General features: G+C 39.3%; 1 protein-coding gene across 2 annotated transcripts; it reads left to right on the forward strand.

Moving 5' to 3' along the window:
* The first annotated feature begins 931 nt into the window (after window positions 1-931).
* Window positions 932-26,496, forward strand: ACTR2 (actin related protein 2). 2 transcript variants are annotated; one of them, XM_054195618.1, is made up of 10 exons: window positions 932-1,064; window positions 7,188-7,298; window positions 10,899-10,913; window positions 12,935-13,150; window positions 17,280-17,352; window positions 19,741-19,877; window positions 20,693-20,842; window positions 21,489-21,634; window positions 22,059-22,191; window positions 23,422-26,496. In XM_054195618.1, exons 1-10 carry the CDS (start codon window positions 1,017-1,019, stop codon window positions 23,590-23,592), a joined length of 1,200 nt encoding a protein of 399 aa, XP_054051593.1. In that variant the 5' UTR covers window positions 932-1,016; the 3' UTR covers window positions 23,593-26,496. The 2 variants fall into 2 exon arrangements, with proteins under 2 accessions (XP_054051593.1, XP_054051594.1); XM_054195619.1 differs by lacking the exon at window positions 10,899-10,913.
* Window positions 26,497-26,890: the final 394 nt, after the last annotated feature.

Consider the following 26,890-nt stretch of genomic DNA (forward strand, 5'->3'; position numbering starts at 1 on the left):
ATGCAAACTGTTTGCCAAGCAGACCTGGGCAAAATCTCTTGGGGAGAGTAAAAGCTCTTCTGGGATGTTGAGCTATGAAATAACACAATATTAATCATAGAATGATTAGAGTTGGAAGGGACCTTAAAGATCATCTAGTTCCAACCCCCCTGCCCTGCGCAGGGACACCTCCCACCAGACCAGGTTGCTCAAAGCCCCATCCAGCCTGGCCTTGAACACCTCCAGGGATGGGGCTGCCACAGCTTCTCTGGGCAACCTGGGCCAGTGTCTCACCACCCTCACAGTAAGGAATTTCTTCCTAATATCTCATCTAAATCTCCCCTCGTTGCAGTTTAAAACCATTCCCTCTCGCCCTATCGCTCCACTCCCCGATAATGAGTCTCTCCCCATCTTTCCTGTAGTCCCCTTTCCCCCTAGGCTGAAATGACAAATAGTTCTTTTAACGGCTGCCTTATTTCGCTCTGTGCAAGGAGAGCTGGCAGACAGACCCATTTAGACGCAGGCTGCTGTGGAGGGGAAGGTGTGAGAGGTGCGGGCAGGCGTGCGGCCTCTCAGCCCGGAGGAAGGTGGGCAGCCCCTGGGCCTGCGGCCTGCTCTCCTCATGAGGTGAGGGACGCTGCTCTCGCCTGGCTCCCTGCCGCGGCTGCCCCGGGCACCTCATGCTGCGCTCCTGCGGCGGCAGAGAAAGGATCTGTCTGTCTGTCCCCGTCTGGGCCTCGGCGAAACGCGAAAATAAATAAAAAAAAATAAACCTGGCTGTCGGGCTCGTTTTTGGGGCCGCTTTCCTGTCAGGGAGAGGGCCGGGGCAGGCCGCGGGCCCGTCGCCATGGCAACGGGGGCGGGAAGAGGCGGGCGGCCGTGCGGGGAGGGGGGGGTGTCGCCGCGTTGATTGGGCGGTGGCGGGCGGCTGACAGCTTCCGGCGGGCGGGCGCGCGCGGAGCGGGGCGGGGGGGGCCCGGCGGAGGTTGAGGCGGCGGCGGCCGGGTCGGTGTCGGGGCGACGACGGCGACGGCGGGATGGACACGCTGGGCAGGAAGGTGGTCGTGTGCGACAACGGCACCGGGGTGAGTCGCTCCGGCACTGGGATCCGCCCTGCCGACGGGGAAGGGGAAGCAGGGCGACTACCCCTCACCCCCCCCAATGCACAAGGCCCGGCTTCCTGCCGGCACGCCCGCGGGCCGCGCCCGGCCTGCCGTCGCCGCTACCGGGCCCGGCCGCCTTCCCCCTCCCAGCCTTTCCCTTTCACCATCTCCCGAGGGGCCTTGCCGCCTTCCGCCCGCTCCGGCCCCGCCGTGGCGCGGTGCGGGCCTGCGGAATGAATGGAGCCGGGGCGAGCTCGGGGCGGAAAAACCCCGATCCCGGCGGTTTTTGCCGGTTCTTCCCTTGTTTCTGAGGGAAATCTACCTCGGAGGTCTTTGGTGTGGGGTGTGTGTGTGTCACTCCCCGGCATTTTGCTGATTTCTCATTAATATCTTATTTCTGTACATAACCTGAGCATGTCTCTCTGCGGCAACGAGCGCTTAACCAAAAATGCCATTTTTAAAAAAATTATGAATGAGTGCGTTGTGCGTTGAGCCATCAGGGATGTGTTTCTGTATGCAGGATTATTACTTTTAGGATATTATTTTATTTTGCAACTACTGGTCAAAATGGACCGTTCATTAATACCTTCCTCATCTGCAACATGCTCAAGGTTGGCATTGTTTTTTAAATCAAGAGAACCCCAAAGGTTTTTTCCCCATCCTTTTCCCTTTTCTGCCCTCCATGAGCATGCAGGCACCCACTAGAAATTCACACTTTTGTCAGTGGTACACAGGCATTGAGGTGCCTCGACAGGAAGTGTCAGATACCGTTTTAAAGCAAAAAAAAGATAAGATGCTATAGGTGGGTATTTCCACTTGGGAATTTTGTTTAGAAATCTAGGGTTTCCCCCAGTGAAGAAATGTTATGTGGAGAGTTAACACAGCAGACAGCATATAAAGATCTCTTGAATGTCAGAAAAAAAAAAAGGAAGTGATTATTATTTTTGCAATAAAGATTTTCTTTCTTTTTTAATATTTGAGACAAAGGATGACGTTAGAGATTTAGCATCCTGAATTAGAGGGTTTTCCAATTAGCATCTGAAATGATTAGAACAGTTCAGGAAGAAGAACATCATATTTGACAGTTCTGGGGTTTGACAGTTCTGATGTCTTCTCGTTTTTCTTCCTGTAGCAAAAGTTGTTAATAGGACTGGGGTCTGGAGCCTTTGGGCACTTTTTATACTGTCATTTAGAAAAAGGAAAGAAAAAAAGAAAGCATTTACCATTTTCTTTTTACAAAGGGATGTGGAAGCTTTTTTGTTGGGTTTTTGTTTTTTTCATTGTTTAATACTGTTATTGTCAAGCCCACATCCTAAAGAAATTTTAGAGCTTCATCCTTTAGTGTGATCCTTTATGTAGCGATAAATCATTGGGTTGTAAAACATTTAATATATCAGTAGTGACAGCAGTGTTGTGCTGCGGCTGGTCTCAGTAAGTTGTGAGGCATGGGGTAAAAGCTGTTATTTTTACCTGACGTCTCAAGCTGGGTTTGCAACATGGATTTTGTACAGTGTAACATATCTGTGTGTGCTTTTACATCAAGAGACATCTTGGAATGATCCATTTTTTGTTTCCTCTGGGAGTGGTACTGGCAGGATATAAATAACTATAGCAGTGGAAGGTACCTTTATAGTGCTGCTGCGGTGCCGAGGGGAGGGGCCTGTGTCACTTCAGCTTGTGCTACTTTGGGTTGTGTTTGGCCTCTGAGCAGAACAACATGCCCGTGGAAGCACCCCGGCCACAGGGTTCATCGTGTGGGAGAGCCAAAGTGTCAAGAAATCATTGTTAAATCAGTAAACTCAAAATACTAGGTTGTATCAGGATAATTGAACTAGAAATGGGGTAATAAAAGCTGAAGAAAATTCCATTCAGTAAAGCTTTTGAGCCTCAACTGTGTATTGAGATTACCAAGTGGTCCTATATTGCCAAACCAGTATTTTTATAATAATATTTTTTTCTGTATGGCAAAGAAGAGATGCTTTATGTCAGAATGATTTCTGGTACGCTGTGATATGTCATACGTAAAACCATGATTGAAATGAAATCTCTTGCCAGGTGCCAGAAGTATTACCTAAAAATGGAGAATATCTTTAGAAAAATCAGGTGCAATTTTAACTTTAGGCTTGTCTTTGAAATTTACTGTTCTTGTTATGCTGTAATAGGACTTCTCATGTATCTGGCTGCAACCGATATATGAGGAAGAGGTGACTAGAAGGAAGTTCTTGCAACATATAGTGTAGCAGAGAGGCAGACAATGGCATCTTAAAGGTCTAAAGCATTAGAGATGGGTGGTCTTATTGGTAGAGGACAACTTGTAAGTTACTTGGCCTGTAAAATTGCTCTAATTGTGTTTAGGGTTTTTGTTTGAGAGTTGCATCAATCAAAAGAATCAGGCACAGAGACCTGATAAGAATATTGGTGTTCATTTTAAAACTTGTCACGTGACCTGTTTGCGAGCTTCCTTGTTCTTTTCATTTGAAAGAGTACTTATACATACAAGTTCTTACTGTTCGATGACTCAGTAGGAAGTGAAAGAGTCAGTATAAACCACAGTGAAATGGAGAAGAAACTATATATGGTAAAACTTCTTACATGTGTGGTCTTGCACACAGGCAAGCTAAGTAGCTATTCTTAAAATATTCTGAATGTGTATCAAATGCTTGCAAAAATGAATGATGATGAACTCTTGGCTTCCTTACAAAGATGTGTAAATTCATTGAGTGTTGGTGTTACTGTTCAAGACATGGTGTATATACTAAGCATTGTACTGAAATTATTTGATAATTCGTCCAAGGGATGTGCACAATAAGGAACAGAAGAGAAACAAGTGTGCTATACTTAAATTTTATTAGAAGGTTTCACATTGAGAGTGGAAAGAACAGTGAGTATTTAATGTCTGGCACAGGAAAAGAGAAGCTGATTGTATTCCAAGCTACTGCAGTTCATGACACTTAACTGAAGGTTTTGGAGGATCATCTGTGAGGAAGGGAGAAATATCTTATGTTTCTTGTACCCCTTCAAAAATCGAAAATCGTTCAAGATCTATTCTGCGGATACGTTTGTGTTTCTTAGGTGCATTTAGCTGTTGGCAGTTTTACCAAATCTGGTTCTTCAGCCATAGTTTCCAATGCTACATCGTCATGAACCTACTGAACCAGCTGGGTATTCAGTAACACGTCAGGGAAAATACTACGCTGGGGATGTTCTCATTTTTGGGAAAGCTGATGTACAAGGCTGACTCGTTCTCATCTTCACCAAATTTTCATGTAGCCTGGGGGGGTAAACTTCAAATTTGAAAGGGAAGAGAGCGAGTTAAAATTTTGCCCCATCTGTCTCCTGTTGAGTTTACCAAACTTTGTTAAAATGTCATTTTTGAGGCGCTCTATTCTGGCCCGAAAGAGGTAGGGAACAGATCGTGAATGTCCAAGATTAATTGTGCTTATTGTAGTTCACATAGATTAGATCTGGTTTTGATTTTGTTTTAGGCTGGTTGGAGAAATGACAGTCTGCTTTTAAAATCTAGGATTTGTTAATTGCCAACATTGTTAATGACCTGGGAAGGTGTTTCAAGGCTTTAACGCGGAAAGGGGCTAGAAGTTACTATTGCAGTTTGAATAGTAATAACTTAGAAGAGTATTTTTGTAGGCTGGGATTTTCTAGGTCAGCATAGTTGTATGTGACTTGGGGAGGTATTTTTAAGGTTGACCAAGAGGCACTTACTGATTTTGTGCAGTAGTTGTTGTGTGGGTAGCGGAGCTTACTGAGGGGTGCTTCAGTGGCTTGAGTTGTAAAGATTCATTTAGTAAGTTACTGGTCCTGTTACTTCTGTTGGCCAACACAGTTGGTGATGACTGTTAGGGAAGTTGCTTCATGCTGGGGGAAAGAGAAGGAGGAAAAGCTGTAAGCAAATGTAAAGGTGCATGGGCTACCTGGAGGTGCTTACGATTGTACTCAGAACAATTTCTGAAACTCTGCGCTGGAGGATGGGATTGTGTGGGCTGTTTTATAGAACTTCCTTCTAGCTTGCCGAGGTCCTGCATGGTGAAATTTATAACTAGCGTACCCAAATATTGTAGTCACAACAAAAATTGTGTGATTGCCCGGAATGCAGTAATTTGCTAAGACTGAAAGGGAGTTTATTTTTTAAATAAATTTGGACGCCATTATTTGAACTCAGCTCAGTCCTTCAAAATGGCTCATATGTTTCCTCTGGTAGAAAACTTCTGGTAAAGTCTTCTGGTGTATTCAGGTGGTGTGATCCAAAAATGCATGTGGCTACTCTTTGCTTTCTCATTGCAGCACTGCATTCTTGAATACACAGATAAGATCTAAGATCTGTGTAACTTGTAGGTACTTCTGGCCTTTGTATAAGCAAAAGATTTGATAAATACTTGCCTTTTCAGAGAACCCTTGATCGAGTGAAATGAGTTGTATACGTAGTGTCATTCCTCAGGTATTCCAAGCAGCTCTGCCTTTGGAGACAGCAAGCACTGAATGGGTGAAAGAAATTAGGGTCACAAAAAGCAAAAAAAAGTCCCTTCCCCTCTGTATTAGCCCAACTTTAATTAAAATATCCCTTGTCTCTTTCTGTAACTGGCTTTATAAATTTCTTTCTAAAAGAAGTGCCCTTTTTACTGCAGTAAGGCGAAGAATTTAGAGCAACAGAAGGTGACTTTTCATGTTACCGTTAGTGTTATGGCAGAATTCCCTTCAGCTGCAATTAGCTGTACTCTTTGCTGTGATAATTGTTTCAGTGGCAGTCTTCAGACCTCACTTCAAAAAAATTCAGTGAGCATTCTGGAAATTCTAGCAGATGGCTTTTAATACAACCTGAAATGGAGAATTAAGCTTTGGAACAGGGTCCCAAGGAGGCTGTGAATTGTCTGTACTTGGAGGCTTCCATCACCTGACTGGTGAAAGCCCTAAGCAACCTGGTCTGAATTCAGTGTTGACCGCTTTGAGCCCAGCGTTGGCTGAGAGAGCTCCCGAGGTTCCCTCCAACCTGAATGATCCCGTGAGGCTGTGTTGCTGCTGCTACACACCTAGACGGTTGAGTAATTTTGCAGATGAAAATGCTTAATGTTTAGTTTGTGACTGCAGGATGTTGTTCTGGCATGTACGCTAGGTGTGCATCAAAAAAAAAAAAAAAAAAAAAGAGACGCCTGCTCTAGATGAGCTGCAAGCAGAACATCAGTGTGTGATATATGAATATCAAGTAGGATAGCTGAAGAACATAATGTGCTGATCACCGAGCTAAAATTGAACTTTAAATGGGCCAGCATGAAGTTACTTGTTTTACAGCTCCGCTTCCTCTAGTGACTGTATTTTATTTTTTTTTTTTTTTACACTCAGTTAATCCTTGCTGTTTTCTTAGTGTATATACTATGTTGGGACCCAGTGATACAAAGCTTCCTTTCATACGTATTTTGGTAACAAACGCTCTTTCAGAGTATCCTGTTTGGTGTGAACTACCATCAGCTGAGATTTTGGTTGTGCTGTTGGTTTTAGAAGTGCTTACTGCAAACTCATGTCTTTCTCCTTAAATGAAGCCCTGAAAATTATGAAACTCTGAGAGATCCATCTGAATTGCACCGTCTGCTAGTTTACTGTCAGACACTTTTTATACCAGCGTAACACCTGAATTCACAAGATTTTGTTTTTTTTCTGATGTGTAATTCATTATGCTACTGTGTGCTCTAGTTGGAGAGGTGATTTAATTTGATCGCATTGGGTACTCATTATAAGGTGATCCATTACAAAATGATGTGTTTCATATTGCTAGAGAACTTTTTTATAGAGCGGCACGAATCCAAATTCAAACGCTGGACTCTTTTACACCTCTCAACATACTTAGTTATTTTAATACTGTTTCTCAAAAATCTGACAGTCTGATTCAGAAAACATTCTGTAAGGTACTTTAATTCAGTTCTACAGATGTATGTGTCGTCTGAAATGTGTAAAATTGGTTTGAAAGTGTAGCTCCAATTGGTTTCCAGTGGGACACATGCATTTAAATTTGGGGTTCTAATTTTTTACCCCAAACCAGGTTTCTATTGGTAAACAAAAGTAATGCGTATTCTAATAAAATTATTTATTCATTTTCAGTTTGTGAAATGTGGCTACGCAGGCTCAAATTTTCCGGAGCACATTTTTCCAGCTTTGGTTGGAAGACCCATTATAAGATCAACTGCTAAAGTGGGAAACATTGAAATCAAGGTAAGTTGGTGGGTTTTTTTTCATTATTATTCCTTTCTGACAGATAAAAATATTTAGGACAGCTTTTGACTTATGTAATGTTTGGAAATGCTTTTTCCTTAATTCCCCTTTATGCTGTTTCAGTATCTCTTGATTCATTTCTGTATTGGGTTTTAGCTTGTCACAAACTACAAAGTTATTAAGAGTGTAATCTGAAGCACTGGAGGCCTTCAGATAGTCCAACTGAGGTAGGGCTCAAGTGGTTCTGGGCAAAAAGGGGCTTCAAATGCCAATACATAAATGATGTCAAGATTAGAAGGCAGAAATCAGATGGAAGTGGTTGATGTTTGTCACCAAGCTGTACTGTGGGATTCTGAGACAATGCTGAAGAACTGCTGGAGCTTCCAGGTCTTTCTATACTCTTTGCTTTCTATTCACAGTTGATCATCGGTGATCTTGTATGAGGTGTTTAACCTTGGTCATGTTTGCATTTCATTGTTTCTATTGTTTTTGTTTTCTTTTCTTTTTGCTGTTGATAGATGTAGGTACTCCACACCAGTGGAGGCTGTGTTCAGGCTGCTTCATGTTGGGACATTATTCCAAGCTTGGAATGGGGGGGGACACCACTGTTTGAGCATCTTTTTCTGAAATCTGGGGAGCTATCCTTTCTCACTTTATTTTGTAATTACAGAGTAACGCTTCAAATGTTAGTAGTTGCTTCTGCAATACAGGCTTCAGTAAACGTCTTGGCCCTGCTGTGGTCATATCCTACCTTCTTGCTCGTAGCCACGCATTCTCACCTTGTGCTGGTTGTACTGCTTGTGCAGTCATGTGTTGAGACACTTTAGTGAGCTGATCCAGCTGAAAAAGAGTGATTTCTTTGTCAGGTAAAGTTTTGACTGCCTTAGTAGACAATTGTGCAGGCTCCGGTTTCAGAGCAAGGCAGAAGGAGAAACGTGAGGGAGAAGCAGGAGGCAATGCAGAACTGTAGAAGCCCTCACTTCGTCTGGTGAAGGTCAAGTAGAACTACACATGTACAGGCTTTCAGTTTTGCTTTCCTTGTTGCTTCTGAGCAGCAGCTTGTAAAAAGAAAAAAAAAATAATGTGCCCAGTCTTGTTCCCTGTTTTCAGAACCCTGTGGGTGACAAGGAGAACTTCACTTATCTGATTTCTGCTGCTGCCTGTAAAAAGTTAGTAGTATCAGCAGAAGGCCATACTAGGAAGTCAAGAGGATGAAAGACATCAGACCTTTCCAAAATACTCTTTTTTCTGGTTTGGTTTGTTTCATTGTTTTTTGGGTTTTTCTTAATATTGCAATACCACTAACCTTGTGTCAGCTAGGACAATTTGGTTGAAAGGATGGAGATCTTTCCTCTTCACAGTAGATGGGAGTTTTTGGAAGAAGAGAGAGAAAACATCTTCCTTTTTCTTGCAAGACATGGAGAGAAGTGTTTCTTCAGATATCTACTTGAACTAATGTGACAATTTCTTCAAAAAGATCCTGGTAGAGTTTTATGAAAGTTATGCAGTGATTTACAAGTCTTAAGTAAAAAAAAACAAACAAAAAAAAACCCAAAAAACCCAAAAAACCACCAGCTCTCTTGCATGAAATCTCATTGTTGAAGTCATGTTTTCTCTCCAGCTGATCTGATACAGCCTGTCTTGCCAGTTTTGGTATCCTCTGATTACCTGATAACTTTGTTTATATCATTACAGATGACAGTGTTGAATTGGAAGGATAGGAGGTGTACGTGATTAGTTGCTATGAGATTAGTGTGAAAGAACCAGTAAACTATAATTTCGCGTGCATTGCCCATCTTCTGCTTGAGCATGGTGTATTTTAGAGAGTATAAACTGCACCTAGATTCTTCCTAGAAGTTCTATAGCATCTGCCTATAATAGCTTGTCACTCTTTCTTAAGGAAACTGTATCAAGAGAAGAAATCCCTGCCATAGATACTTTGGGTTTCCTGGTAGGATAATACAGTAGGAAGACTTGTTAAGTGTGAGAGCTGTTTTTCTTTGTGAGATTCTTGCAGATTTCCTAAAAAATTTAATTTAGGAGATGAGTCTTATGCCAAAACTCAATTCTAGCCATTCACTGCAAATTCTTATGGGATAAGTTTCAAACTGAGTAAAGGAAGCTGTCAAGAAGATTATCAGTTTAACTTTTCAAAACTATTCAGAAAAGCTGTCATTCCTGTGAAATTCAGAAACTCTGTGAAGAGAATCTGGAAGCTGATCAAAACTGGTTATCATCCATCTATTGAGTTGCTGATTTCAAGTTGCCTTGTCCATGTTTTCCTTTTGGAAGGAAAGAGCAGCAGGGACATAGCTTTTTCTCCTACTCAGAGTCCCCAGTTCGTGACATAAATATAAAAATTCAGTTATTACTGAGATTATTTTGCTTAAAATTGCAACCTTAAAACTCTAAAATCAGAAGCATAGATGCTGCTCTTAGCTTTTACTGGCTTGGCAAGCTTTGAAGCAGGTTTGGGGAAGCAGGTTTCCTTCCTAGTAAGGTGGAACTGATGAGTAGCTAAAACAATCAGGATTTTAGGGCAGATCAGACCCAGTGACCTGCTGAGCCATAGTCTGTGTCCTGCAGTTCTGCTCAGTTTCTGCCAAACACAGCTTGGAGAAGGTTGTTCTCTGGATTTGAAGTGAGGAAGAGGGCCGTGCTCTGACCAGCCTCTTTGGTACTGCCTGGGCAAAGGCAGCTGCCAGAAGCTCTACGTGCTTTTCCTCTGACACAATGTGCAGAATAAGTAGATTTGCCTTAATGGCGCTGATAGTTATCAGATGGCTTTTGACAGTTTAGGTTACTCAAAGTAAATTTAATCAAAGGAGGAAAAATCTCAGTACTCATGAAAATGGCTTTAGTATAATTTTGGACAATGTTTGTACACATACACTTCAAATTTCTCATAGTGCTTCCTGGCTGCTTTAATTATCGTATTTTCCTACCTCCATAGTTTGTTGTAGGGAAAGAGCTTTGAGACACTGCTCTTACTGCTGCACTTCATGATTGTTTTATTTCCATGCTGAGAGTAGGGGCCATAATTTAAGTAAATATCTCTTATTTGATTCTTTTTGTGTATTTGTTCCGTGATATATGAACAGATTAGCCTGCTTATAGGTGAATGCTTTTATGTTACAGTTTTCAGTTCTCAGGTATTTAAAGCGGAATTTTTAAAACAAAATTTAAATTTAGCATTTGTCAGAGCTAGTTATGATCAAATGCCTTGTGCAGAGTCTTGTCTAGTTCAGATAAATGCCTTGCCCGGGCTAAAACTCCAGTGTTACAGAATATTTATGCACAGAATCCTATTTATGAGAAACAGGCAGATATACTGATCTTGTTTGCAACGTAAGATGCTTAAACATGACATGCTGCTGACAAGTAGCTATAGCTTCCTTTAAAGAGACATTTTAATCTGTGAGCCTGAGAATGTTAGTTTGGCCCTAACTAAACTAACTCAGATCACTTCCTGCTGTACGTGCGTCTCTTTTCAGCCTATATCTACTGTGTAATTAAAATAATTTGAGAATTTCATTTAGGCCTTTTCTGACTTTCTTGCTTCTACCTTCTTTCTTCACCTTTCTTGACCCGTTGAAGTAGAATAACAAAAAGATGGTAAGTGAGGTGCCCCTGTGCTGTTTGTTTACCATTTTTGCTTGATGGGACCTAGTAGCTGTTATGTTATTTTTTGATGCTATTCATTGTTCTGTCTTGTTCTACATTTTACATTTGAATACACACTTATTTTGGACGTTGTTCATTGCTTTGGTTTACTAGCAACTAATTAATGAGAATATTTTATGTATTGCTTCTAAATGCTACATAACGTCTAGGTTTGCAAGATGTTAAGAATAACTCTTAAAAGATCAACCTGAACTCGGCATCTTTAATGGTAGAAATTGCTCTATTTAATATTACAAACCAAGAGCTTGAAACAACTTTCAGATTTCAGTTAGAGAAATACTACTGAGTACCAAAGTGGTGGAAACATTGAATGTCATGATACGGGTTCCTCTCTGCAAATTCACTTGTGCTGTCCTTCTTCCTCTTCAGCTATGAAGTGCGCATGTTTGTTAGCGTGCTCTGGAGAATGGTTGTTCTGCCCTTTAACTTAATTTTAAAAGGACTTGAAAGTTCTGTGCAACTTCTGTTGCACATTTGAATAGTGGCTTTCCCTGAGCCATGTCCTGTTCGGCAGCATAGATCCTCAGAGAATAACGCACAAACAAAGGCTTCTGATTCTGCTAACTGCTGGAGTTTCTGCTGTCTTAAATTTTCAGGAGTAACGTGGCTGCGTGGTGGAGTTTTCATAGTACTGTTTCACTAGAGTACGTTTGATTTAAAATGTTAGAGTCTTGACTTTTGTCTTCTGTACAGTAGAGAACTGATGTGTGACCTACTGTGGAAGGGAGAACAAATAAAATGCCTTGTCAGGGAGAGGGGGTGGAAGTGGAATGGTTTGATTTAAATTATTTTCATTTAACTTCCTTTTTTATGGTCAACAGTAACTATTTAGGTTACTTTTATAAAAGGAAACTTGTAAACTGGATGCTGGATTTTTCATTGTGCATCTTTTTTCCCTAGCGTTGAATAGTAGGCTGAGTAACCCTCACGTCAAAGTTTTCTATGCCACAGTAACTGCAAAGTGGTGGCATACTTTTATATGAAGCTGGGGTTTTTTGCAATGAAATGAATATAATACTAGTATGAAAACAGTGTTATTGGTACTTAGAAACATGCTCTTACAAGCTAAATATGAGCAAGTCAGTTAAGGTTTATTTAGAAAAGTATGGGATATAATAGGGAGCAAAGATAAGATGTTACTGTGCATACTTCCTCTGGGAAATACGTGGGAAAGGAGAAGATACAGTGCTACTAATTTGAATGTGCAATGTTTGCATAACTAACTTTAAGAAACAGATTGCTTAATCAGTGTGAAATGACTATACAGACTATGCATTAGTTGGTTGTATTTGTGTAAGAATGCATTACTGGGGTTTTTCGCTTGGGCCTTCTGGCATGGAATAGACGAGGGTATATTTTATATTTAAATATGTCTCTCTGCACCCTACTGACATAGGCAATATGTAAACCATTGTTTCTTTTAATGTCTAGTGTGGAACTTCTAATCTCTTATTTGCTTTTGCTACTGTTCGGTATGCTTATTCACCACTCATTATTCCTTTTTTGGTATTGTGCACAGAAATTTGCAACATGCATGGAAAAATATTCTGCCAATCCCACCTACTACCCTTATGTGCTATTTTGCATCTTGGCCTTTTGAAATTAGTATTTGACTGAAGAATTTTGGAGGTGTCAGTGGAGAAACATCTGTACTTATAAAGGTCTTTGTGGCCTAGCTATAGCAGGGTTTTTTGTTTGTTTAAGGTTAATTGGAGAATGGAATTAACAAAGTTTACTTTGGAAAAGGTTTGGGATGGGTAAAAACCAAATTTAAATACTGCATAAAATGTATTCTACTTTTCTCTTAAGTACCCGAAAATGATTCTAAAATGTGGGTATTGTTTAAGAACACAATTGTACAGAGGCTGGAGCAGTTCACTGTCATTCTTGAGGACTTTGGTGTTTGGAAAACTTTGCAAGCATTGACATGTTTCTGTATTAAAATTTTACAGGATCTCATGGTTGGCGATGAAGCAAGTGAATTACGATCAATGCTGGAAGTTAATTATCCAATGGAGAATGGCATAGTTCGGAACTGGGATGATATGAAGCACCTCTGGGATTACACGTTTGGACCAGAAAAACTTAATATTGACACAAAAAATTGTAAAATACTACTCACAGAACCTCCCATGAATCCAACTAAAAATAGGGAGAAGATTGTGGAGGTATGTCGGTCTAATAGAAACTGATATATACTGTCATTGAAGCATCGCTAAGAGATTGTAACTTCTTGGAACACCTGGTAACCGTCTGAGGCAAAGCAATTCTCCTGTTTTCTAACCAAAACTCATCCTCAGCCATAGTCATGAAGGCTACTGTGGTTAAATTCAAACAAGCTGACTTTATTCAAAAGCTATAAGCAGGCTCAAGCCATATCGCCAGTAAGATGCAGAATTGGAAATACATGTTTATCTTCATGTATCCAAGATATATATCAATATAGCCAATTCTAGCTATTAGATGAATATTAATTACTCTAAATGACTTGGACTTCTGTAAGCCACTAATGCTTCAGAGGAAAATGAGGCTTGAGCAAGATGATGCCTACCAGATGGAGCAGTGTTGTTGGAGGTAGCTGAGACAAAGGTGTGATGACAACCAATTCACTAATCTTTGATTAATGCTAGGGATTATCAATTAAAGCCTCCTAAGAAGGAAAGCCTGGTTCTTGGATCCTCGATCTTACAGTGCTGGCCTCTGCGACCTAAGCTCCGTCTGAACCTTACATTAATGGAGGTTGTCAAATATACGTTGTTTAGCTCTAGTACCATGTGACAAAGACTTGATTTTTGAAGAGCAGTAACGTTTGACAAGAACAAAAACTTTAGTTTCCTGTCTCATTGTTCGTTTTTTTTTTCTCAAGCATTATAGGTATTTTCAATTAATGTAAGTGTTCAGTGTAATAAAAATGTAACTAAAAAAATGTAGTGTTAGAGTAGCTGATAGGGCAGGAAAAATGGGTTCTAAATCTGAAACCTTATCCATTTATCAGAACTTTGAATATGAAAGCTTTGTATGTATGTATTTTTCCCAAATCCGTTGCTTAGTTCTAATAAGAATTTACCTTTATCATTACCTGCCGACCTTTCCTTTGAAATCCTTTTGTTGTCACAGCTACAGCAGGGCTTTCTGCAGTGTGGCAGTGAATATATTTGCACTCTTTTCTTTCAGTGACTTGGGAGCAAATGAAGTATAGCAAAGTTGGAAAAACTTCAGTGAAAAAAATCAAACTGTACAATCTAAATTCAGGATTTCTTAGCAATTGTGGACATTAGGGACCTGTTACCAAAGTATTATGTAATGCAACATTAGTAATACCGTCTATTGTATATCAGTCAGCTGCGGTGTGATAGACATAGCAGATTATTGTGGGTGGCCTCCCTGTAGCAGGAATGGTTGAATTTCCTGTTCAGCCTTCTTTGCTTTTCAGCTGTCTACAATAGTGTTCTTGTTTCTGTCTTCCTGCTAAACACAAAAGGCTGGGTTTTAGTTATTCTGGGATTTAGTAATCCATAAATTCAAAAGTCTTTCATGGCTTCTGAAGCCTGATAAAATATTTGTATTGCTCCATTTGCTTTTTTAAAACCACTCTAGAGATTGTGCATACTGAATCATAATCCAGAGGATTAGGGAGACCTAGAATCCGTTTTTGTAAATTCAGATTTGAGTTAGAGAAGCTCACTGTTTCTATTAACATTTTGAATGGATCACAGTGTTATGAAGACTAGCAATATTTAGTTTTTAACTGCAACATACTTATACTCTCTCCACTTTTGACACGGACTCCTCCTTTTCAGGAAGGCTAGCACAGTATGAAGCAGAGGACTGAACTAAGAGTTTTCCTAAAGCCTGCAGTAAATATAATAATGTCTCTCCATTTTGTGATACAGTGCAGCAGCATTTTAAAAGAAAAGCTTAGTCATCTGGACCATATCAAGATTATAGATAATTACATACAATGTACTTCATTCTACTCCAGTAATTCTCTTTCCTCACCCCATCGCTCTATCAACTCAGCTACATAGTAGCAGCAGCAAGTGTTCACATGATAGCTACATTGTAAAATACATATATTTAAAAAGTGCTGTTTCTTTCATAGCACCTACAAGACACTGGTTGCTCCTCAGCTTAAGTGAGTGTTTGCTGTTTGTTTGGCTCCGGTTATCTGCTGTGTTCTCATTCTGTAATACCCCCAGGAGCAGCCGGACTGCAATGGCATATCATGTAGCTGTGAAGATACTCTAGCACAGTCACTTCTCTTAATTCCAACCTAGTATTCTTTATCTTTTTTTTCCCCTAATTTTTAGTTCTTCCTTTCTGTGCCCAATTAGAACATCACTTTGTAGGTAATCCAAAAGCTGCTGTCACAAGAAGAAGAATCTTTTCAGAACATCCTGCTCAGTGTTTACATCATAAGATTTGTTAATGCATATGTCCCGCGTCAAGGCATTTCTCTTGTCAAATAGAACAGACCTAGATGTCTTGAAAGAAAGAATAACAACCCCCCCAAATGCCTGCATATAGGTTATAAAAGGGTTTTGCTGTGGCTTCTAGGGTTTAGTACAACATGTGAAGGCAGTAACTAATGCCATTTGAATATTCATTTTGTTGTATGAAGATGACAATTTAGATTTTTCTTAAATTAGTTTTTAATTTTGTAAGCACTCGGGCTGTTTGAAAGACTCATCCATTGGAATAGTGTTGGTTTTAGACAACTACTGTTCAAATGGGATCTCTTTTTGAGCAGTTGCCCTTTCAACTGTTCCTTTTCTGGCAGACACTTCTGCTTCTTGTTTCTGAAGGTATTGCGTATGTGCGAAATTGTGGCCAGTACAGAATTTACTAGCCAGCCTTGTAATGTCTTGCTCATCCTTAGCCCGTGCGCCTGACTGCTGTATTAAATTTCCTTTTATATTACCTAGTTCACATTGGGGGCTGATAAAAACCTGAAGCGTGATGTTCTTATGGCAGGGTGCTCTGCAGCTCACCCTGTCTGGGTCCCTTTCCACTTGACTTCTGCTATACTTTGCACTCACAGCAAATATCCCGAGAAAGGCGGCGTCAGTCCTCCCAGGGGTTTTGCAGTGTGCTTGATACAGCTATGAAATAATTAACTTGACTTTGCAAGGATCAGGTTTTTCGCTATGGGCCAGCCGTTTAAAATCATGCTATTCTAACAGAGGAGGGTCTTTAAATAGTTCAGAATTCTAAAATTGTCAGGCATCAGCTTTTTTTCTTTAAAAATATTTGGATATCTTTTACTTGAGCTGTGGGAGTACTCAGGATTTAATCAGTTTCTAATCCTAGAAATTGCAGAAGTGCTCAGGAGGCTGCAGAATAGCAAAAGCAAAACTTCTGTATGTGCTGGAATAATCAGAGTTCAGCCATTTTTCCTGGTAAAGCATTTTGAGGGGAAAACTGCTGTACAGTATGGTTTGTTTACTTGGCCTTTTTTGTGTTTATAAAGAAGCCAAGATCTTATAAACTGTACATCCTTTAATCTTAGAGACTGTTTCTTCACTGAAACTAGTTTAATGGTTAGGGGAACCTAATCTACAAGACAGGCAGTTATTTTTCGTGTTTCAGTAAGAGTTCTGCAAACGTGTGGTTTTCTGTATGTGGTAACGGAGTTAGCCCTACCTGTGCTATTTCCATTGAAGTGGGTTTTGCACTCATCCTACAAGTTTGTCATCAGTTGTGCTTTAAAGAAGGGAAGAAGGCAGCCCAGATGCAGAGAACAACCTGTGACACTGGGCTGATTCTCGACTCATACCTGTAGGAGTCTGTTTGGTCTTTACTTGACATGGTTTGCAGTTGTACAAAGTCTGTAAGCGTTGATAGGAAGAATAAAAAAAACCGCTTCGTTAGACTTAGAGCATACACCTTTAACAAACACTCTATTCCCAAGTCATGCTTCAGTAATGAAGTACTTGGCTGGTCTACAAGTACTGCCTCCCACTCATTAAGCACTTTGGAAAACGGCTTAGTAAAGCTGCAGAAATTGGTGTGTGGGTTTCTTGTAAGCATTCGCTTTCATTGCTAAACGGATGTGGAATATTTCATATGGCTTGTCTTGTGTGAACAGGTAAGGTATAGAACTGAATGTACTACTTACTGCCATAAAGCAAGTAGGTTTCTAATGTTTGTGTAGGATCTGTGTGATGAAATTTCTTGGAAACTGTTTTTGATTAGCAAAAATACAGAATTCTAGAAATACGGTTTTCAAGCATCTCTGAAGTTTCTTTTAAGTATTTGGCCTGTTTTGGATGTTAATTTTTTGCCTTCATCTTACAGGTTATGTTTGAGACATACCAGTTTTCTGGGGTGTATGTAGCCATTCAGGCTGTTCTTACTTTGTATGCTCAAGGTAGGCAAAGATAACTTAAGATCTGTTTAGTTTATAAATGTGTTGCTGAGCCAAAGTACTAACATGGTATTAATGGGTCTCAATTCAACGCTCTTGTGAGCTCAGCTCTGACTTAAGGGCTGGCTTTTTCTTTTGAGGAACTACTGATAGGTACCACTGTTGGTGTTATTTTCATGAACCAATGGTGGAGACATGCTTGTAAATGCAAAAACCTGGTTTATCAAAACTGTCATTGTTTCAGGGTGTAGTCATTTAGCCTTTGGCATCAAGTCTTAATGGCATGCTTTTGATTTCCTCATAAAGGAAAAATTCATTACCATAAGTGAATTTCAAGATGATGGCTAGGTGACTTTTGCACTATTTTTAGTTTAAAAAAAAAAAAAAAGATTCCTTTGCTGTAGGTAAACTAGAACAAATGATCCTCAGCCTGAGGAGCAAATTACAGATTCACTGAATTCGACAGAAATTCTACCATTGACTGCAATCCATCTAGGATTTTAAGAAGTTACTCCAGCACATCAGTTCTAATAACATGACTCCATATATCTGTTTACTAGTGGCTCGGTGTGTTTAGCTGTCACATAGCAGCACATAAATACCCTTGTCCACTAATATGTCACCATAGTTTCTATGCAAAAGTGATGGGATACTGGAAGGGTGGTCCTGTTACGCAAGTCATTAAAACTAGTTGAACCAAAACCATATTTGCAGACCTGGATGTTAATTTTATTTGCTGCAATCTGTGCTATTACTCTTTTTTTTTTTCCTCCCCCTTGCTTTTTCTTTTGTTTGATTCCTTATAAGTATTTAATTGACTAGCACATATAGTCTTAAACTCTGCTATAATTGTACATGTATTTTACCATATAGTGTGCAATTACTTTGTGACTAACAAAATGCCAAATGGCTTAGAGCAGTTCATGGTGTTTCTACATATTATCATCTAAAACAAAGTTGAAGACCTTCTAAAATATAAAAACCAAGTTGCACATAAATAGAACATTTGCTTTTGAAAGTAAAATAAAAAAAAAAAAGCCCTTTAAAACATCCTACTTATTTACATTACATTAAAGATTAAAGTAGCGGCTAGAATTATATACAGAGACATGCTTTACTTCAGTGCACCACATTTTGTTCCTGCTGTTAAAGCTCTCTTAAGACTAATTGTTGCTTTTGCCTGGAATTCTGTGTGCACGTGTGCCTTTTAAAGGCGAAGGGGTTTATGTATCAAAACCTAGTTCTAATTAGGAAATTCTTTAGCAATTCCTCACAACAGCCTTTTGGAGTTAGGTGTAGTCCCTTGTGACTGACTGTTTCCTTCCTTACTGCGTGAGTCCGACTGCAAGACTTGTTGCATTTGCGTAGCCGTTATTCCAGTTCACTAATAAATCTGAAGATCTGATCGCACAACTGAACCAAGGTGTGTTCTTTGGTTCGTTTGAGGCAAATAACCAATTTGTTTGCCTTCTCTTTACAAAGCTTGAGCAAATTACAGTAGCCAAACCAATGCACCTTGCTTGCCATTATGTATTAAATGTTCCTTTGTTATTTTAATGTCTCCCCTTAAAATATATTTTCTTGCTTTAGGTAGCTTGGGAGAAACTAGGAAACTGTTTTCTAGTCAACTTTCACTGTTAATTCGGCTTCTTACTTATTTTGTTAGTGAAATATAGAAGCTTCTGTTTCTACATGCTTATGGTATCTCAGTTTTTGTATTCCTTAGAATTTAATGGGTTTATGGTAAACTTTTTTCACCAGAGTTCACTTCTTTAGTCTATGAAAGTGGATCTGATTCAGCCTAACGCTTTTTCTGTGGGAAAAAAAATTAGATGTCTGCTCTATAGTCCAAAATTCTCTACCTTATGAAAGCATTGTTTTGTTTTTCGAATACCAGCCAAAATCAACAAGTCCTTACAATTGTAACAAGGTGAACTTGTGGCCTGAATACCTCTAGGTTTCTTCATATTTGAGAAATGAATATAAGGTTGCACACATACAACTGAATCTGAGGAGGAATTTATGCCCCAACAAGCATTTAATGATATTAGATAGTCTCTTTAATTAGAGTGCAATTTAATATGTCAAAACAACAGATAAAATTGTGAACGGTAGAGTTATAAGCATCTAGGAAAAAGTAGAGGTAATACTTTAAAAACACATGTATGAAAGCATTTGTTACTATGAAAACATTAAGTTTAAAATCCAGCTGAATGAAAATAACTGAATTTTAAATTGTGACTTCTTTTACCAAAGTGATCACTGAGGGAACAGAGGTTGTATTAAAATTACAATGAAAAAAAAAAACTATCTTAAACACACTACTATTCTGCTCTATTTATGAAAGTGCTAATAAAAGTTGTACTTCTCCCCCCCCCCTCCTTCTTTTAGGTTTGTTGACTGGTGTTGTTGTGGACTCTGGAGATGGTGTAACTCATATTTGCCCAGTTTATGAAGGTTTCTCTCTCCCTCATCTCACCAGACGGTTAGATATCGCTGGGAGGGATATCACTAGGTACCTCATTAAGGTAAGTGGGAAGAATTTTTAAGGTTGAGGCTGATATCTGTGGTACATTGGTTCAAGTTAAAATCCCTTGATAGCAAGAAACCTCTATACGTTTTTCCTTTATTATTTATGTGGTAATTACATAAAGAACTCTGTATTGTATTCTCTGTATTGCTTCGGTCTATCCTTATTATGTTTCCTCATCTAAATCACGTGTGATATTATCGATACTATTCAGAGACTTCACATTTTCTTAGTAGCAATCTTGTAGGAAGAGATTTTATTCCGTATTTGGGAAGGAAAAACTCCGAAGTTGGCTTTCTTCGTACATAAAATGAAAACAAAATTGTATTCTATCAGTTCTATTCATCTATTTGCAGAAAGACTTTTTCTTACAGTGTGGAAAATAGTGTAGTGATTACATTATTAAATAAGACTATTAAATAAGACAGTATGTTTCATAGAATATCTGCTTTTTAAAAAAATAGAAGCAACATTCTGGATTGGCAAATTTGATGATTAAACCAGAATACCAGAGTGTTCTGAAGTGAAGTCCTATATATAAGAATTCTTTTGGTTATCTTTCACTTGTCTTTTTAATGATTATACTGAAAATTGTAGTGAAGAAGGAAATTTCCAACATGGAGTAATGCTGCTGCTATTCTACTTTTTCTGGTAATAACGGATACACTGTGATAGATTTGACTTAATACTAAATTTGCAGTTAAAAAAGGGAGACAGACTTTTAATGATACATGTTTGAATGTAGACGTCTACTGATAAAGAGATCCTGGCTGTTCCTCTCATTTACTGCTAACCTAATGTGTTCTCTCTTAGCTCCTCTTACTGCGAGGGTATGCTTTCAACCATTCTGCTGATTTTGAGACGGTTCGCATGATCAAGGAAAAACTATGTTACGTTGGATACAACATTGAACAGGAGCAGAAACTGGCACTAGAGACCACAGTACTAGTTGAATCCTACACGGTGGGTGTCTTAAGAGCTTTTCTTGTCCTAAACTTCAGAAATTTAAATTCAGGTAGCATTTAGCTTTGATTCCTTTTACGTTTTTCTTGGCAGTAGCGCACTTCCCCTCCTTCCCCCCCATTTTCCGTAAGACTTTAGTCATTTTTGTCAGTGTAGATCCTTGAAATTTGAGTATTAAATTATGGGAACTTATAGAGAAAGTGGACTTACTCTAGCATGTCAGATTGTTTCAGTTTCATCCATCTGGCAGTGACACATGAGGCTGGTATCTAGTGATAAGAATGGTAAACTTGCTCTTAGAGGAAACTTCCTGTGATCGCACACAGAAGAAAAGATCTTGCAGGAAAGCATTACTCTTGCTGTAAGATCGACTTTTAAATCAATATTAGGAGCTGTATTGCAACGAAATGTGTTTTGGTACGTCATTATCGATGTATCTGGTCCCTGATGTCGCTAAGTAAATTGCGTAATGATTGAAGAATTTGTATCTTCCTTCAGTAGTACCAAATGACTTCTTGCAGCAGTGACAATTATCAACAATTTCCTGTTTAAAACATTAGGGAACAACGTAGGTCATTTCCTCTGGCTTTGTTTAGTATCCAAGTGGCTAAAAGTAGTCTTCTAAATGGTGTGTTTTCTTCACTAGCTCCCAGATGGCAGGATTATCAAAGTCGGTGGAGAACGGTTTGAAGCACCGGAGGCTCTCTTCCAGCCTCACTTAATCAATGTAGAGGGGGTCGGTGTGGCTGAATTGCTGTTTAACACCATCCAGGCTGCTGACATTGATACCAGGTAAGAGCGGAACGCTTAAAATCCTCTGACAGGGTGCAGGGTGACATGAAAACTGCGTTCAAACAAAATAACATCTCTTGCTTTGGACGCAAATATCTGTGCTGCTGGGGGAGAGTATATACTAGGAGTGGGGGTCAATCTGAGATGACTCCTTGGAGCTTAATGGGTCATCTGGAAACTTGACGAATTTGGTATGAACAAGCAAGGATAATATCTTGAAAGTGCAGTTTTGTTGTCGGACTTTTTTTTTTAATGCTGCTTTCTAGGACACCTGGAAAAGCATGAGCAATTCTGCCACACACACACAAAAGCGGTTTTTGTGTAGTGACCATTTTTTAGATTTGTATTTACCCTCCTGTACCTATTTGTGCTCTGTAAAGTGTACTATATGACACTAGAAAGACTATTTTCTTTTTTTGGTCAGGTCTGAATTCTACAAGCACATCGTGCTGTCTGGAGGGTCCACCATGTACCCCGGGCTGCCTTCGCGACTGGAGCGGGAACTTAAACAGCTCTACCTGGAACGAGTTCTGAAAGGAGACGTGGAAAAACTCTCGGTAGGTGGCGAGTTGCGGCTTTATTTGTGTGGGGCAGCGATTTATCCTGAATCCCCACTAGAGGGAACCAAGTAGTCAGAAATGGCAGAAGCGGCGTGTGGCCCTCCATGCAACTTGCAAAATTGCTGCCTCTCAGTTCCTTTCGAGTAGGTGGCTTGTGTATATATCTGCAAGAAAGCCACCTTCTAGTCCTTGCTAATAGCAAGTAATTCCTGAACTCTTCAGTTAGTTTGAATGTAAAACGGGCTGTTAAATGCTAGGGCACAACTTGTAATATAGGTTTAACAAAGCTAATGAGTTTTTGTGCCTTAGAAATCACCATTGAGCAAAAATTACATTTTTTTTTTATTTATTTTTGAAAGCTTTGGTTCATGCTATAAGTGAAATACTCAAAAGTAAAAAGCTAGAGTTCTCACACACCTTCAAGTGGAATAAATTTCCCTTGTTCAGTGGTTACCCTGATAAGCGGAAAACAGCCACACTCATGTTACAGAGGTAGCACTGCGTTGTAATGCTGTCTGCTTTTCAAGGGGGAGGCATTTACAGAGAAATTTCCTGTGAGTGGAGTTTCTAATGTTGAACTGAATTGAACTTCCCTAGTTCTTAATACAGCGTTCTCTGAAGATCTTTTGCAGCTATATGTAACAATTCAATTGTACCCGATGTTTTAAGTTAAAAACAGTATTTCACACATAGCTTTGACTGTACCCATTTTTTCTCTTGAAGTTAGGGCTTTAGCATTGAAGAATTTAAGGGAATATTAATTAGTTAAGCTGGTTTAGATTGTGTAAATTTAAAATCTGTTCCATCTGCCCTTCTACAACTTGGTATAATTCTAAAGTATTTTGTGATTTGATGATCTGGTAACTTCTGATAATTTTAGCCATCGAAGCTTTGGAAGTATTTCACTCTTTACCATGTTCATGAAATACAAAATTAAAGACCGTATTTTTTCATTCTGACTCCTGGGCTTTTTGTGGATACACCGAATGTATAATTTTGGGGAAAGTGTCAATAGCTGTCTCTAATTTCCAGTGCAAAGTAGTTATTTTACTTTGGTTGCGCAAGCTGGAAGCTCATGCAGAGTGCCCTATGCTAGCATTTCAGTATTTTGGTTGCATTTTTTCTCACTAAAGGGTTTCCATTTCATTGTTCTGGTGGAAAGCACAATTTTATTTTGAAAGGCTTTATTTCAAGAATCCTCGTAACAGTTTCTTTTCTTTTTCTTAGAAATTTAAGATCCGAATTGAAGATCCACCTCGTCGAAAGCACATGGTGTTTTTGGGTGGTGCAGTTCTAGCAGACATCATGAAAGACAAAGACAACTTCTGGATGACCCGACAAGAATACCAAGAAAAGGGAGTGCGTGTGCTGGAGAAGCTTGGTGTGACTGTTCGATAAATCCCAAAGCTTGTTCCCGTCACATGTCTAAAGCTTTTTTTCTTTCATTGCCAATCTCTGAACTCACTCAGCTACATGCTATGGAAAGGCCTGTCTGTGGCCTTTTGACCCAAAGGTCAGGTTTTGTTCTGGTTTCTTGGGGTAGCTTTTGTTAAATGTTTCTTAATGTGGCTAAATTTGACTATTAAATTTGACCACTTCCCTGCAAACAAAACAGAGCAAGAGCAGCCTGTCTACTTCATTGTTCCTTCCCAGTAGGCAATTGGGTAATTCTGGTAGGCTTTTTCTTCTGGGTTTATTGCTGTAGTACTGCTAGCTTTTGTCTCTAGTTCACAAGGGGTTGTGTGCCTTTTTTAGCATAAGAAAACCTTTAAACGGGAGCTTTTGCTATTGGATCATCGTGGTGGTTATCTTTGCATCTTTTTGCCTCTCTCTACGTTAAGATTACTTTTTTTTTTTCTTTCCTGCAATTAGGAATTTCGATTAAACATTTTTAGAAACTAGTTTAACTAGCTGGAATGGCTTTAACACACTGTTTCAATGTAAATGTGGTTCCGTACGCACTGCTGCCTAAACTGGCTTCTGAGGTGTGGTTTATCCTTAAAGGTGGTGGTGGTGGTGGGGCTTTCATACTGTAGTTCTCTAAGTGGGCATGTACACAGTTGCCACAAACGGAGAAACACCTGATACTCTGGCAAATGTAAATTTGTTGCCTTAGGTGTCTTTTTCTGGAGGGAGGAGACAGGTTGGAGCTGTGTTGCTTTTTTGTTAAGGGACAGCTGGGGGTCAGTCTGACCAAAAATGCCTCTTTTTATAGCTAAATTTTGGTACCGTGTTGTCTCAGCATAGGGAGCAAGAATGTTAAATTAGCTATTCTGTAATTGTTGAGAAACTTAGATGTGCTGAGACAGGAGCCTCTAAACTTCCGAAGAGATTTAATGCTTTCAGAAATGCTCATGAAAACTTTAACTATAGATATTAAACCCCCTCCAAACGAAGTTTTAAAAGTCTGATGTTTTAAGTGCTTGTGTGTGCATCAGAAGCACTTCCATTAAACTTTACAAGTATATTAACCTAGTGCCAAGTAGTTATTGCAAATGAATATTTCAATGACCAGTGTTTATTGCAGCAAGCAGATATTTATAAACAACCACTGGCAGTAGGTTATAGAGAATGACCTATATTTGTTCCAGTTAAAAATAACATTGGAATATGAGATGTTGTTAGTTGGTAAATATCCACAATTCATTTTGTCCAGTCTTGATTTTTGATGCTTAATGTGTGATGGGAAAGGAAGTGAAAACCAGTGATTAAAATGCTGTTTCCAGAAAGTACATTAAAGATGAGTTATTCTGAAAAATGGAAGTTGTCACTAGTAATTATCAGCCATCTTCTCTGAGTATAGTTGCCTGTATTTTTCTTCCTACTAGTAGACTGGTAACTATCTTTGCAATAAAATCTGCCTTACATAAAGCATAGCAAAAACTACTTGCATCCAAATGCCAGTTAGACTTAGTTCTACTTTGCTTTTCATGGAAATATTGTATCACTTCTTACTGGTTTTCCAAGCCTACCATAACATTTAAGTGTAAGGAAGTTAAGTCTGCTTTTGACTTCCAAACCTTGGAATGTAAGAGAGATGCTTTCGTATACTTGCCATTTGTCTACATCTTTACAGTAATAATTGACCCTGGGAACACGGAAATATTAAACTCCCTTGGACTCTTAAAATTTGCTTTCTTTCTAAATCGAGCGGACAGTTTCCTTTTGGCTGAGAGCGCCAAACAGGCAGAAACCACGTCTGCATTTCTTTAATAACAAGACAGTCACTATAGTATTGCTAGTAATGACCATTTAATTATAGGTGGGTGGGGTTTTTTGCAGCTATATTTACTCTTAACTTGAACAATATGAATTAACAGGCATGCCGGTCATGCCTCAGTGCATGCACTTAAGCAGTTACTAGATTTTTGGGGACATGAATGTAAGGGGTACTCTGAATTCCTGTAGTCTTCTGAACACTTAATACACAAGATTTAAAAATGCTGTGGGCTTGCTTTAGAGCTATGGTTTCTCATGTGACTGTCTCTGGGCTTTTCGGACAGTATTGAGACTCATGGAAATAAACCAAAGAATGATTTAAAAACCTTTTTTTTGAATGACAATCTGTCATGTGATTTTTCAAATCTAGACCTTGACCTTGCAACCTCTTTTCTAAACCATCTTCTCCCCTGTTCATTGGCCTTGGTTAGGTATGTGCATGTTTGAGTAAAGGTTTTGGAATTTGGCCCTTTCACGAGAGAACTTCACAGCACCATGAGTAATAAATGTCAGTTGATTGTGCAGAATCTTGGGTTTCCATGGAAACCGTGTATATATTAAAAAAAAAAAAAAAGAAAAAGCAACTAGCATTTTTAATTACAGCAATCATGGATTCAGAAGAACGCATACGTAATCCAAATACTGAATGGGGTGTTCCAGTTGTGCTCAGTGTGGTTCTCCATGTGTGTGTTTGCACACACAAGAGTGTATGTGTGTGTTCTCTCAGCTGACAGCTTCAATATTGCTATGAAAGCAATCTGGTTTTAAAGTGGTTTTTTTGAAGACCAAATAACTTGAGTTGTATTTGCAATATGCTTCAGCTCCTATAAAATTAGAATAGAAGATGCCGCATCAGTTGTAAGTTTTTTGGGAACATCCTATTTTTAATGTTAAGCTGCTTCAAACCCCTCCCCCTGCTCCAAGTGTTCTAGGATGTTAACGGATGTAACACAAATGGCTTTTTATACAGTTCTGAATAATGTTAACACACAACACTGGTCGAGACCATGAATGGAAATAAACATCTATTTAAAGTGACAGGTCTTTTCAATACAAAAATAAAATCAGATTTTTTTCAAAGTAGATTATGTTTGCTTTGTTTCCTTTGGGAAATCACAGTTCTGTCAGTTTTTCTCTAACTTAACTTCCATCACAAAACTATCATGAGCTGCTTATGCTGAGGAAATCTGACATGACAAAATAACACATTCCCTACTGCTTGCTGTCACAGAGTGAGAAAAGCACCCCTACTGCATTCTCTAGACAAGACTCCCCTCCCTCCATCTTAGTTTCTTTAAAAATAAAATAAAATCCTTATGCTTGGACATAAATCTTTTCTAGTTCAAGCTCTATCCTCAGTACTGTGAAATGGGAAGACCCCCTCAACTTCTATTGACTACAGCATCCCTGGCGAAGCTCAGAAGCCACATAATAATGCTCTGTTTAGGAAGAATCTCCTTGGCATTATGACCTCATA

The sequence above is a fragment of the Rissa tridactyla genome, chromosome 3 (assembly GCF_028500815.1).
Source record: "Rissa tridactyla isolate bRisTri1 chromosome 3, bRisTri1.patW.cur.20221130, whole genome shotgun sequence".
NCBI lineage: Eukaryota > Metazoa > Chordata > Aves > Charadriiformes > Laridae > Rissa > Rissa tridactyla.